This window comes from Stenella coeruleoalba (assembly GCF_951394435.1).
Source record: "Stenella coeruleoalba genome assembly, chromosome: 13".
Taxonomy (NCBI): Eukaryota; Metazoa; Chordata; class Mammalia; order Artiodactyla; family Delphinidae; genus Stenella; species Stenella coeruleoalba.
In genome coordinates, this window is record NC_137159.1 from 54,920,835 (window position 1) to 54,934,791 (window position 13,957).

General features: G+C 39.9%; 1 protein-coding gene across 6 annotated transcripts in view; it reads right to left on the reverse strand.

Moving 5' to 3' along the window:
- Nucleotides 1–13,957, reverse strand: part of PLEKHH2 (pleckstrin homology, MyTH4 and FERM domain containing H2) — a 116,958-nt gene that overhangs the window by 8,830 nt on the left and 94,171 nt on the right. For 4 of the 6 annotated variants that reach the window (XR_013830973.1, XM_079940376.1, XM_079940375.1 and 1 more), the window contains 4 exons: nt 13,392–13,569; nt 12,356–12,511; nt 10,381–10,478; nt 4,019–4,160 (listed from right to left, as the gene is read on the reverse strand). Coding sequence is in view for 3 of the 6 variants with exons in the window: in XM_079940376.1 (XP_079796502.1) it covers nt 4,019–4,160; nt 10,381–10,478; nt 12,356–12,511; nt 13,392–13,569 (574 nt within the window). In the remaining 3 variants the exon portion in view is untranslated. The remainder of the gene's footprint in view (nt 1–4,018; nt 4,161–10,380; nt 10,479–12,355; nt 12,512–13,391; nt 13,570–13,957) is intronic. The other 2 variants (XR_013830974.1, XR_013830975.1) reach the window with 1 other exon arrangement.

The window sequence follows — 13,957 nt, forward strand, 5'->3', positions numbered from 1 at the left end:
GACCCCTGTGACCTCCCTTATCTAGTTCTTAATCTGACCAGCTACTGTCTAAATTCCTCAGCTGAGCTTTGCCCTTACCGTCTATTCTTATGACTTTCTAGTTTCCTTGACCTGGTCCCTTACTTGATGGTTTCTTGGCTTGGCTTTGCTGTTCAGTTTTTTCACCCTCATCTCCTATCTAGTCAGGTATCATCTTAATTTCCTCACACCAAATAAAAGTTGTCCACCTGCTCTTCAAATACATCGAAATCCTTCCCCCAGAGCAAGCTTTTCATTGTCCCCACCTATCACCAGGCAGTACTCAGCACATCTAGCTGTGAACCCTTAGACCAGGATTTAACCTCTATAAGGACATGGCAGTTGGACAAACAATAGTTACAAACATAGAGGCCACTTAAGGCAAGCTTGGCTGTTAGGGAACCCTGTAGTGGGATATTCAAACTCAGGGTGTCCCTTTCTGGCTCCTGGCATACTGTGTGGCACAGAATGAGCACAATTAATGTTTGGAGAATCAACTCCAAATGTTTGGAGAATCAACTCAGATAATCCCCAATATGCCTCACATCAACATGACCCCTTACCAGACACCATGTACAGCAATCAGAACATCAGCTCCAAGAATTTCCTGATTAAGACAGAGAATATCAACAAGGCCCTATAGATATGCAAATCTACAACAGAAATAACTATTTTCTTCTACAGACCTCAGATTTCCTTAGCATATTTCATTTATCTTCACAAAAACTGCTCTGAGGAAGAGACCAGAGGTATTATTTAATTTTCCTTTTGTAGATGGAGAAATTATACTTTTTAGTTAGTAATATGCTCAGAATTTTCTAGGTATATGGTTTTACCTTTCTACCCCTTCCGAAAATTCATCTAAAAAATATTAGAAGTGTGTATCTCCAAAGGATATGATGATTTTTCTTGGAGAAGCTTTCCCCAGAAAATTAAAAAGTAAGAAGATGAACTTATTAAATTTTAGCAAAAATAAGAGTGATTTTAACAGAGCATCTGTGCCTTTAGAGAACCAAAGCCTAGAATGGCATGTGATAGGAAATCATTCCTAATTCTATCACCAAGAAAAAATGTGACCTAGTTCTCATTTCTTCAGCTTTTTATCACTTGCAAAAAGGGAACACTCAGTGTAGCACTGAACGCTTTAAAGTCTGGATGACCATAAAATTGTTATGAAAGTAAACTAAATTATCAACTAGTCATTCATCCAAGAACATTTATGGAGAATGGACCGTGTATAAGGCACTGTGCTAGATACAAACATGAACAGAGAGAGCCCTTGCTCTCAGGAAGGCCGCAGTCAGTGGTGCAAAGCAGAAACAAATAACTAATAATAAACCACTGGGGTCAGGACAGTAATAGATACATGCAGGGCATTACAGAAACCCCAAGAGGAACATTTAACCCAACCAGGCAGAATTCAAGAAGGTTTTCCTGGAATGAGTGACCCCTAAGATGAAAATTAAAGGATAAGCTGAAGTTCACAGGTAGAGGCATGGGAGTAGACGTGTTCCAAGCAGAGGAGACAAGTAAAGTTTAAGAGGTGAGAATAAGTGAATCATATACAACTCAGGACCATAAAGTTCAAGGTAGAGAGTATTAAAAGATAAGGCTGGAGAGGCAGGCAGAGTTTAGATCATGACAGTCCCTCCATGTAAAGAGAATGACACAGCTAGATCCACATTTTTGCTGTATCTCCATTCCAGTTACTGTATATTACTGCTGCCTGACAAACCACCACGGCAGTTTCTAGGCCCAGACCTTAGAAAATGGCAGCTTCCACATCTTGTCTCTTCCGGGACAGCTCTTGCCACCCCACCACCATTCTGTGAGGAAGCACAAGCAACCACTTTAAGAGGCCACGAGTAGGTCTTCTGGCTGACATTCCCCAGCAGAAGATCCAAGTAAGAGCTGGCATCAGCCCCAAGACGTGTGAGTGAATGAGCCTGCAGATGATGCCAGCCCTCAGCTGTAGAGTCACAACCAGTCTACAAGCTATGCCAGCTGATGCCATATGAAGCAGAGACAAGCTGCCCTTATACATCCCTGCCCAAACTGTCCTTTTGAGCCGAGTCTTGGAGTCATTTGCCATGCAGCAGTAGGTAATTGGAACAATCTCTCTAGATTCTGCATGGAGGATAGAAGTGTGTGTGGGACCAGACCAGAGAAAAACACATTACTTAGAAGCCTGATGCAGGAGAGCAGGCAGGATGTGATGATGGTCTGAACCATAGCAATGGTGGTCAGCATGGAGAGGAGGGAACAGAGTTAAAATGGGCAGGGCACATTTTAACTGGGGGAAAGGGAGAGAGGGAGGGCAGAGTCAATGATGATTCCTGGATTTGAAGCTTGCTTGGCGGACTGAATGGAGGCAGTGAATAAGCAAAATGTGAAGGAAAAGAAGGGAAGATGATTAGTTCCCGATATGTTGGATTTAAGGAGCCCATGAAAGAAATATGAGCTGGAGAGAAAAGATTTGGGAATCATCAGCACAGGTGGTAGATAAAATTAAGAGAATGAGTAAGATGTCCTGGGATGGTACGTAGAGTGAGTGAGTGAGAAGACTGAAAACCCGGGGGAATCTAAGCCAACGACACATCATTTTCCCTTAAGTAACCTGTGCAAAGACCCAGATGGGGTAGAGACTGTGGGTTGTCTCTTATGACCATTCTCTCCTTCTTTCTGAATAATAAAAACCTTGAATTTAGCTGGGCTCACTGCTGCCCAGCTAAGACCACATTCTCCAGTCTCTCTTGTAGGTTGGCAAGGTTGTGTGACTTAAGTTTTGACAGAGAAACATAAATAGAAGCGTTTTGTGTAACTGCTGGGAAGTTTCTCAAAAGCAGGAGGGCATGCCCTTCTTCAGTCCTTCCTCCATTATGATGCCTGGAACATTGATGTAATGGCTGGAGCTCTGGCAGACCTCCAGGACCGTGAAGATGACAGCAGAATGGAGGGCAGGATAAAGCCTATGCCCCTAATGCCTGTAGAGGTGCCAGCATGCCTATCTCTCGCTGGGGAGGGGCAGATTTCCCCTTCCACATCCCTCTAGAGTTCTCTTAGCTGGTCTAATAATGAAACTGACACAAGACAGATTAACAGGAGAAAAAAAACCAATTGAACGCACAGAGGTCTCATAGAAATGGGACCCCTGAAATGACCAAAGCAGGCTGTTTATACATCATTTTTAGACAAAGAAACAATTATTTATGAAGATTTAACAAAACAAAGGGGTTTGTGCTTGGGATAGCAGATTAGTGAAGAAGCAACAAAGTTTGTTTATACAGCTTTCTTAGCCTTGAATTCCCTAACTCTGTTGACAAGGATGCTTTTTATCCTCCTGGTAGAGGGAGGATACATTCACATGGGAAGATTTATTTCCTGCTTTTAAGGGAAAAGAGGGAGGTCAGAGTGTTTTTAAAATATATATCATTTTTTTTCACCAGCTGTTTCTCAAGTAACTTTAATTAAAAATAATCAATATGCCACTGAGGCATATTTGGGGGCACACTGCCCTGGGCCCCAACACTCTCCATATGAGAGACAAATAACACTTCCATTTTAACTGTCATTATTAATTTGCATGCGTGTGTAGTTTATAGCCAACCGAACTTAATTGATACAATAGGTAAATAAAAGAAAGTGCTTTAGCTTTTTAGAAGACTGATCCTATTTGACTACTGAATGATTTTAGCATGGCAACCGCAACCCCACAGTTCAACACTCAAACTCCTTTATTAAATGCAAAGCCTAGTGGGATATTTTCAAGAGATTAAGAAACTAGGTTCCCTTTATGGAATATTGTCTCATTCTACATCACCGCAATTGTCAGCAATGGGAGTCAGGCTGCAATTATAATGCCTGTAATTTTTAAGGTGTTAATCACAGCAAATTGAATTTAAAGAATTACGAAAGGTATATTGTTTTACTACATTTAATTCAGTGGAGAAATTAGTATTTTATCATTACAAAACATCGCTCTATATAACACGGAAGTTACCTGAGCTAAAAGAGCTGCCATTTCTAACGCCAGGTCTCTGTTCAGAGGAAAAAGTCCATTTACTATTTGATCATTTGTCTGATACATTAACAGCAGCTTTTCTCTATCAGTCTCTCCACGAGCTTGCATTGAGAAATACAGTCTGTAAAAAAAGAGGAAATTTTTCATTAAATGATCTACTTACAAAGGAAAAAAGTAAAGAGAAATCCAGAGGACTGATATGGGGCTGCTCTAACAATAGTTCTCTCAATGATACAAACTTAGACCATTACTATCGGTTAATGACCTCTATTTCTATTCTTTATAACGTTTATCAGCAAACTGAGGAAAAACTGCTTTGAAGTTGAGGCTGATGGATGCTTCTATGCTACCTTTATGCCCTGAAATACCTTAATACCTTAGATGTTACTGAGGAAGGACCTCAGACACCAGTGGGCTGTATAAACCCAGTTTTCAAAACACCCATGATCTTTCCTAAACACCTTGGACACACCAGGAAATAGAAAATGAAGGTTTCAATTCAAAATCAACATCGAATGGTCAAGTGGGGCAGTTTTCTCTGGGAATCTAAAAGATAATATTTGCACATTTAAATGTTTTGACTTTTTTATGCCACATTCTGATAAACAGCCTTAGGATCTCAAAAATAGTTTACATGTTATCATTATTATTTGTTGAAACATGACATGACTTTTGTTCGCCTAGGTTTTCCTCAATTCAGTGACCCTCTATGTTTAATCACTGTGCTGTTTCTTGGTATGTGAGGCTTCTGGGGCTCTGATTCCAGGCTGCAGGGCAGGCACAGAGCACTGTAAACACTGTAAATGCCGTGACAGTGGTGTGGGTAAGCAGCCCCGTGACATACCTTAATATTGTCATGACAACACAGTGGCAGGAAAACAGAGATTTAGATCTGGCATTTGTTAAGTGTGTGCTCAATTAGCTATAACCGGATTTCCAGCCTTTTTTCCCCTATCCACTTGATGATAGGGAGAGGACACCCTATCATCAGTTACGGAATCTTTCGTGGTAATTACCTCAAATAGCAAGGAATGAGAGGGCAGCAGGTCAGAATCTTGGGGGAAGCACGGGGGATGTACTTTGAAAAGCTATTCCTCCCCATGGTTCTGATTATTCTTTCCGTTCACGCCAGCTTAAGAATCACTGGCCTGGGCCATCATTCAGAGTGGTTTCTTTTTCTTTTCTTTTTTTTTTTTGTGGTACGCAGGCCTCTCACTGCTGTGGCCTCTCCCGCTGTGGAGCACAGGCTCCGGACGCACAGGCTCAGCGGCCATGGCTCACGGGCCCAGCCGCTCCGCGGCATGTGGGATCTTCCCGGACCAGGGCACGAACCCGCATCCCCTGCATTGGCAGGCGGACTCTCAACCACTGCGTCACCAGGGAAGCCCCAGAGTGGTTTCTTGATAAAATAATTATCTGTGACTGCATGATGGCAAATTGTTAACTGGTAGGAGAATATGGCTGGGCAACAGAAATAGTTTCTAAATTCAAAATGGTGTTAGCAAAGGGATATAAAATAAAGAGAATAAAGTTTAAGATGAAAGCCCTCCCTTTCTGGCATGTGAATGTTTTTGTACTTAGCTTATTTTCTCCACTTGAAGTTAAGAACTATGTCTTGTTCATCACTATAATGCACTAGGGTTTTTTTAGCTAAGTGTTAACCATTGGAAGGTTCTTAGTAAAAGTTTGAATTGGTAATACAGCTAGGAGGGAAAAAAGAACCTGTAGTTCAAATGGCTACAGGCAAGAAGAGCTAAAGTGCATTTTCTATCATTTCTGGCATGCCAATAAGACTGCACCTGGGAAGGGAAAATGAAGCACTATAGGCACAAAGGAGAAAAACAATTCCAGACACACATATAGGAACACAACCTGTAGGAATCATAGGCTCAAGCCCCTAATGGAACAGTTTGGGCTCCAACAGCTATACAGGGATTTGGAGAGAATGTGAAGAGGAACTAAAGAGTCACAAAAATGATCCGGAAGTCAGAAAATCAAATCCATGGATCTTGAATAGGAAAGGTGCCGGGGTTACATGATCTGAGTCTCTCCCAATATGACCAGCTTCCAGCTGCTCTCCAATCCTAAAGGGGCCTGAAACAGAGAAAGGGGCTTCTGTCACAGCAGGGAGGGCACACGTTGGAAGGCTGGGGCATTCCCAAATGCCCACCTCCTCACTTGACATCCAGGAAGCTGAACACTGTGGGATGGAAATCATGTCACTATGTGGACCAGTATCAGCAAACACACTGCTCCAAGTTCAGCAGAGCTCTCGGCACTGCTGGGTAATCCTTTTGCTCGCCTCCAACCGGCTCCATATTTCAGTCCTCAGAGCATTTATTTCCTACTGTTGCCTTTCTCATCATCATGTAAACTTACTGAGGAAGCAGCCTGCCTTCACTCTCCATTTACCTTCCTTCCTTCCTCTGTCCACCATGGTCTGCTAATAACACTACGAAATCTGCAATTGTGACGCCCCTTCCCTGTTCTCCTCCGGCCTCTATGGCTACCACAAGTCCTGTGCTCAGAAGTCACCACTGTGAGAAGCCTCTCTGTTCACACAACAGACATGCTATATTCACAACAAGAGGGGTATCTACTATGTGTTAGGCTCTGATCCAAGTGCTTTACATTTGCCAACATTTAGTCCCTCAGGCAACCCTAAAGGTAGGTACTGTTTTCATCTCCACTTCACGTAGAGGGGACTTGAGGCACAGAGATGGTGAGTGACTCGTTCAAGGTCACAGAGTGAGTGGGGGAGCCAGGATTCTAACCCGGCAGTTTCTCTCCAGAGCCCATGTTCTTCACTACTCTGCTATACTGTCACTGTTACAGCATTAATCACATTGCTAAGAATTCATGTCTGTCTCTCCCTATAAACTGTAAGATTTCTAGAGGGTAGGAAAATTCTATTCACCTTTGAATCTCTAGGGCTTCAACAAGGCCTGGCACTGGCAGACACTGGATAGATGTTTACGGCATGAATGGATAAATGAATGGTGGTGAGAATTGTTACACATGGAAACTATTTGCCAAAAAACCCCTGAAAAATCCCTTCTGTAGCCTTGGGTAAATGAGTTAACTCTCTAAAGCTTCAGTTTCCTCATCTATAAGATGGAGATTAATGATAACACCTACCTAGAGGTGTTGTTAGGATTAAATGAGATGACACATATAAACAGCTCAGCATAGGGCCCGGCATGTGGTAAGTGCTCAATAAATATTGGTGGCAGTTATTATTATTACTATTATGATGATGATGAGCCTTCTCTAGAGGTCTTTAGAATCGTAAGAGTCTCTTCATACTAGAATTTTTTTTTTTTTTTTGGTGTGAACACAGCTGGAAGAAATGGCATACACTAGGTGACCTGTGAAGAGGCTTGTTGGCTTAGGATCCAATGGATATAGGTGCTCTTACAGTCAGCTAAGGGTGGCAGAGATGGGAATGTTAAACTATGTTCCAGAAAACAATAACAAAGAATTATTGAAAATAATCTTTCGTTTCAAAGAGGGGAGAAGGAAGAGTTGTTCTCTGTAGAGAAAGACACTTGCCAGTTTTGTTTTGTTAAAAACATGCTTTGATTTTGCAATTTCAAATAGACAGTAAGAAACCAAATTAAATAAGTGGCTTAAATATGAATAGAATTTAAACGTTAGTTACCAAATGGTTTTCTATGAGAACAAGTTCAAAACCTATTAATTAGATCATTAACCCCTAAATCTAAATAATTAAAATTCCATAACTTACTAAATATAAGCAAAAATTCCATGATAAAGAGAGCTGGTGCTTTAGTTTTGCTTATTACAGTGCTGCCTGACAGATGAAGAATCAAGTCCGCAGCTGCATGGTAGGTCACAGCCAGCTCCCCTCCTAACTGTGTCCCCGGAAATTAGGGCTCATTGTCTAAGCCATTTTACACATGTGCAAATCACGACCGCATTTAGAAACAGTACTTTCTCATAGATGTGGCTATCCAGCCATTTCAGATTTCTGTTAAAAATTAAACGTTATGATCGAGTTGCTTTTTCTCTGATGTCAAAGATACTGTCATAAAGCTTTGTTGTTGTTAACAAGGCATTGTGTTATTCATGACTGTCTTTGTCCTCCCTGGTGGTGTTTGCTAGACTTGGCACAGTAATTCTTACGTCTTTCAGACCACTTTTCTCCATTTCATCCATTTAATTTTGGTTCCAACTGTGGCCATCACAGTCAAAATCAGTATGTATTCAGCATTCATAAGCTATGCAGTGTTAGGAATAGTCTTAGACATGGACGTAATTCCACTTAGTGCCAACAAAACCAAATGAAAATTCCTGAACCTCTTCTACATAAAGATATATGGCAGGTCAGGTCCAGGAGCTGGCTTCCTTCCACAAAAGACACAGGCAGCAACACGGACCTCTGGATCAGTGCTTCTCAAAACTTAGCATGAGTAAGAATCACCTGGAGAGTGGTTAAAACAGACTCCTGGGCCTTATCCCCGGACATTCTGACTTAGTAGGCCTGACATGGGGCCAAATAATTTGCATTTCAACGTGTTTCCATGTGATACTGAAGCTGCAGATCCAGAACCCACACTTTGAGAACCACTGCTCCAGTGATCACAAAACTAAAACAATCATCTGGAAGGTCCACGTCTTCCAGCTGCTGTTCTTGCCAGTCACCAAAGGGCCACAGATGAAGACTGCCATCAGTGGAGACAGGTTCCTCTGGGAGTACAGCCTATTAGATTTCTAGTATCTAAATAATCCTGCTTATCTCTACGAATAGGAGATTTTAAAACCTTAGATACCAAAGCTTGACAGTTACCTTCTCGTTACCCAGAACTCCTGCGAATCACCTCAGCTCATGAACCCCTGAACAGAGAAGCTCTTGTGGCTCAAAACCACCATTCAGATCAAAGGAGTCTGTTCAAACAGTGGTGACACTTCAATGTCTGAGTGTGTAAGAGGAATCCACAATATGAATGCACAATATTTATTTAACTGTTCCCCTATTGATAAACTTAAGTGCCCCCTACAACACTTATTTTTCACTGTTATAAAGCATACTGGAATATTCTTGCCCACTTGTGCAGGTATTTCTGTGGAATAAAGTGTCAGAAAAAGAGATCCTGAACTGGATCAAAGGCTGTTACATTCTTTATGTTACATAGTACCCTTACTTCTCATATCCCAACTTCAGATCTATGAACATATTCCAAAAGTAGCCTTCTGAAAGAAGTCAACACTTCACCAATAATTCTACCAGGCTCTTGGTCTGATATTTTAGATTTCTTACTTTATGGGATATGAGTCAAATAAAACAAGAAAATACTTTTTTTTAGTTTTTTTGCTGTTGTTGTACAGTTAATATGACCTGGTCAGTGAACACTCTTTATTAAATACCACCTTCTACTAATACATGGAAGAAAAGAAGATATTAAAAAAGAAAGAAAGAAAGAAAGAAAACCTGATTTCTGATCATTTGCCAAAGTCTTTTAAAATTGTATCAGTTGAGAAAGTGAGTGCTCCAGCCCTACCAGCTTTTTCCCAGTTCCTGAAACACTGCACAGCCTCCTTATACAGGCTTTGAACATCCTTTTCCATCCATTTCCACTCTCAGCGCCCTTCTGACGTGGGCATAAGCATCATTTCCTTAAAGAAGCCTCCCAAAGTCTCCAGGCTAGGTCAGGATTTTTGCCATGTGCTCTCACAGAGCCATGCTCTTTTCTTTCAGAGAACTTAATATGTTATTATATACTCATTAGAGTCATTGTAAAATTAGCAACCGTCTTCCTCACTAGCCTGTAAATTCCAAAAGATGTGTCTGTTTTTATTATCATTTTATCCAGAGCATCTAGCTAAGTGCCAGGCTTATAGTTGAAGCTCAATAAATACAGAGGAAGAGAGAATATGAAAGAATAAGAATGAATGGATATGAATATATCACTTCTGAAAGACTTGGGTAAACAAATACTTCTTACTACAGATCTACAGTAGGGTATTTGAGTATTCAGTCTTATGAAAAAATGTAAAATAGTGTTAAAGGAAATTTTGAAAGTGAAAAATTATATCAACTACCCTAAGAGAGCAGCTATATTTTCCTATAGTTTTTTTCTAATCTTTGTCCAAGTGCATATTTTTATAAAATATAATTATTCATGACATTAACAAACTAGAATTAGAGAAAAATATTTATATGACAGTTTCTTCTTCCTATAGAAACAGTTACCATTTATAAGAAAACATATAAATGAATATAACTTTTAAGGCTATTCAATAGGAAACTAAATTGTAGGTGCATGATTTGAACATAGACGCATACTCCCACTTTGGCACTTGGCAACGGCATTACACACCTGTTTTTATAAGTGAGACGAACGGTTCTCGTACCTTCCCATTTCCCGGGCTGCTGTTCTTTGGAAGCCTGTTCCCATTTAGAGATAATGTCACAAATCTAGAAGGGAAGTGGAAAATGGAGATTCATAATATTTTTCACATTGGATATTTTTTGAAGACAAGCATGTCTATAGACTGAAATTTTTCAATTAATGTGATCAAACCAAATGGACTGGTGCTTTCTGTTTTAAGCTTCTGCAGCTCTGAGTTTAGAATTTAATTATAAATCACTCTTTGGTCCTCTTATCCTTTTGGACACACATTAACTTTGGACTATGGCCATGAATTTTTTACTCAAAAAGGAATCTTAATGAAGGACTGCATGAGACTGGAAACAAGAAGATTCCAGGAATTTTTTCATGATTTAGTCACTGAAGAAGCAACTTCCCACCTTCTGAGTTTATAAAGATGGGAATAACTGATGTTATACCAAAGAAATCTGAAATATAATGTTAAGATTTTTGATTGGGAAAGAACAAAAATTCTTCAGGAACCAAATAAATGTTTGTTTGTTTTTTTTAGACTGGTCATTTGAGAATTATAAATAACAGTTTTCAGAATTATGGGGTAAGCAGTTATTCACCAAAGCCCCTGATATTTACTCAGTTCAAGCCAACCAAAAATACTAGCTTATCTTATTGACTAATTATTAACATAGGAATGTCTGTCTCAAAAATTTACATTTGGAATGTCTGTCTCAAAAATTTACATTTGGAATTGTTGATCTAAACAGGATATACTTGGAGCTGAGAAGAAAAAGACATTCATTTATCTAGATGTCTCAAAATGCAGCTGAAGAAATAAGGCAGGGGTGGGGTGGAGTGAGGTGGAAATCCTATATTCTGACCAGTACTCCTTAAGGAACTAAGTATGAGCTTTAACATAGTCTGCGGAACCCCATGGACACCCAACAGATCGTTCTGCAAGTGGAGCTGGGCTTCTGGGAGTTAGATGAAAGTACTGATATTTCACATGTTCTAAACTCATGGGTGTGTCCCTTGCTTTGCCCCAATTCTTTAATCTCCAAATCATAGAAATACCTTTACTCCGTAACAAGGTACTTATTCCCAAGAGCAATCAAGGGCCACATCAAGTAAGAGGGTCCAGACCTGGTTCTAGCTGTTTGATTTGCCATAAATCATTTTTCACTCTGGGCTTCAGTTTCCTCATTTGCAAAATAAGTGGGTTATTTCTCTAAGGTTCCTTATGGTTCTATATTCTATATTTTTAATTGTTGCCATTGCTAGATGGAAACTTTATTACAGTTATTTTACTATGACCTAGAAAACATTTTTAAAGAATCTTCCAATTCTCTGTCTTTGCTCATGATTTTCCTTATATCTGGAATCTCTTCTTTATTTCCACAGGTCCATATTCTACCAATCCCTCAAAGACCAGTTGAGCTCTTCCCTAATTTCCAATCTGAACTTAATCTCTCCCTTTGTAGAATGTTCACCTCGCTCTTTATATATTTATCACTTTCAGATTGAAGGTTATCAGTGTATAAGGCTACTCTTTCCTAAGCAAATTAGAAGTTCACTGTGTGCAGGGACAATTTCTCGACCTTCTTTATATTACCCACAGGGTCTGGACCAGCTCCTGGGACACAATAAACAGTTCCATGAATATTGCTGAGTGAATGAATAAAATGGAAAGCCATTTTATTAGACCTTCCACACCTCCACTCTTTTTACCCTAATATTTAGGGTATTATTACTATTATTAATCCTCTTCTTCTCTTTAACATGGAGTATGTGTGTGTGCAGATTGTATTAAGAATTCTACGGCTTCAACAAAGTCCTGCAATATTATTTTTATTATGAAAATTAGATTGCTTAAATTTTTGGAAAATTCTTGAGCTAAACTTTTTGCAAATAGCAGAGTAGCTTCTTTGCTGTTTTCTGGGTCTGCCTCCTTAAAAGGAGTTGGTTTTACCTTGATGTTTCCTTGAAGACAATGCTCTAAATCCCTGCCAGAAGGATCATCTGTGAACAATGCAAATCCAGACTGTGCTGGCCTCCTCATCCCGGTATCCTGGTTCAAAGTATTCAAAAATTCTTCCACTGTGGTGGATGCATCAAATCCAACTACCTAAACAGAAATAACAAAGTCGTTCTCTTAATAAAAAGGTACAAACATTTCAAACTTAGATTTCAGGGGGGAAACAGGGCATTCTTGATGCATGATTAATGATAGCATATTTATCTAGGTGTTTTAACTTTTTTTCCAAAGCTCCGCTGGAGAAATTTAATGTCATCTTAGTCATTAGCTTGATGTAAGAATTCAGAAATCTTGGCTTCAGCCAACAGACATGAATTCAAAATAGAAAGATCATTTGACAGCTGCAAACATCTTGCAGAGATATTATGCCTGCCCATTAGAAGCAAACCAAGAACTACAGTACAATATGTAATCTTTAAGCAAAGGAAAAAAAATAAGCACATTTAACTTTTGTTTCTTTAATATGCAGTTAAGTATCTGAATTCCATGATAAAAGGCTTAGAGCTACAAAGACTAATTGTTAGCTTTGGAACATGTTTGCTTGAGTTAATAAGCAAGCAGTTAGATCTGAGTTGGGAGGGCTTGGACAGTTTTCCCAGATAATTCCTGAGATCTGGAGATTTTAAAGAGACTAAACCTGTACACATCCCACACGTTAGTAATTATTTTCTCACCTAGCCGGTACCCAGGTGGGGAAAGGCCTCAATCTTTTTGTTTTTCTCCATCAGAATTATAATGGTAGTGAAACTCCTCCCTTATTTGGTTCAATTATGGATTTTTTTAGTGTGAATCCTTTTTAGCAAAACTATTTCACAACTCAGCTGTCCTGACAGAAGGTCTAATACATTTGCATATTTATCACTGCCAGGAGCTGACAGAAATAGGGAAACAGTCTCACTTCCCAGTTCCACAGAGTGCACTTAGAATTCTAGACTAAGCATGTTTTCACTGGGTAGAAAGTCTAATCTACCTGATATATCCCATTCATGAAGTGTACGGGGATACTGAAGGGCAAAGAATGATGATATGGGTTTCGAAGAAGGGTGGAAAGAATTTCCATTCTTGAGGGTCTTGCTTCTCGATCTCCATTCTGTTGCGTTCTTTCTACACATCGTTGGCAGTAAATGGCATATTTTCCAAATTCTGTCCTATAATACAAAACTTAAGATAAAGCCTAAGAACAAATTTAATTAAGACAACCTTTTACATATATGAAACCATTAAGAAAGCTTTCCTTGGTATACAAATATTACAATGTATTATGCTAATGTTGACAGTAATTTTTCTTTTCTTTTTTTTTTTTTTTTTTTTTTGCTGTACGCGGGCCTCTCACTGTTGTGGCCTCTCCCGTTGTGGAGCACAGGCTCCAGACGCACAGGCTCAGCGGCCATGGCTCATGGGCCCAGCCGCTCCGCGGCATGTGGGATCTTCCCCGACCGGGGCACGAACCCCCGTCCCCTGCATCGGCAGGCGGACTCTCAACCACTGCGCCACCAGGGAAGCCCAATTTTTCTTTTTGAGTGATATTAACTGCTG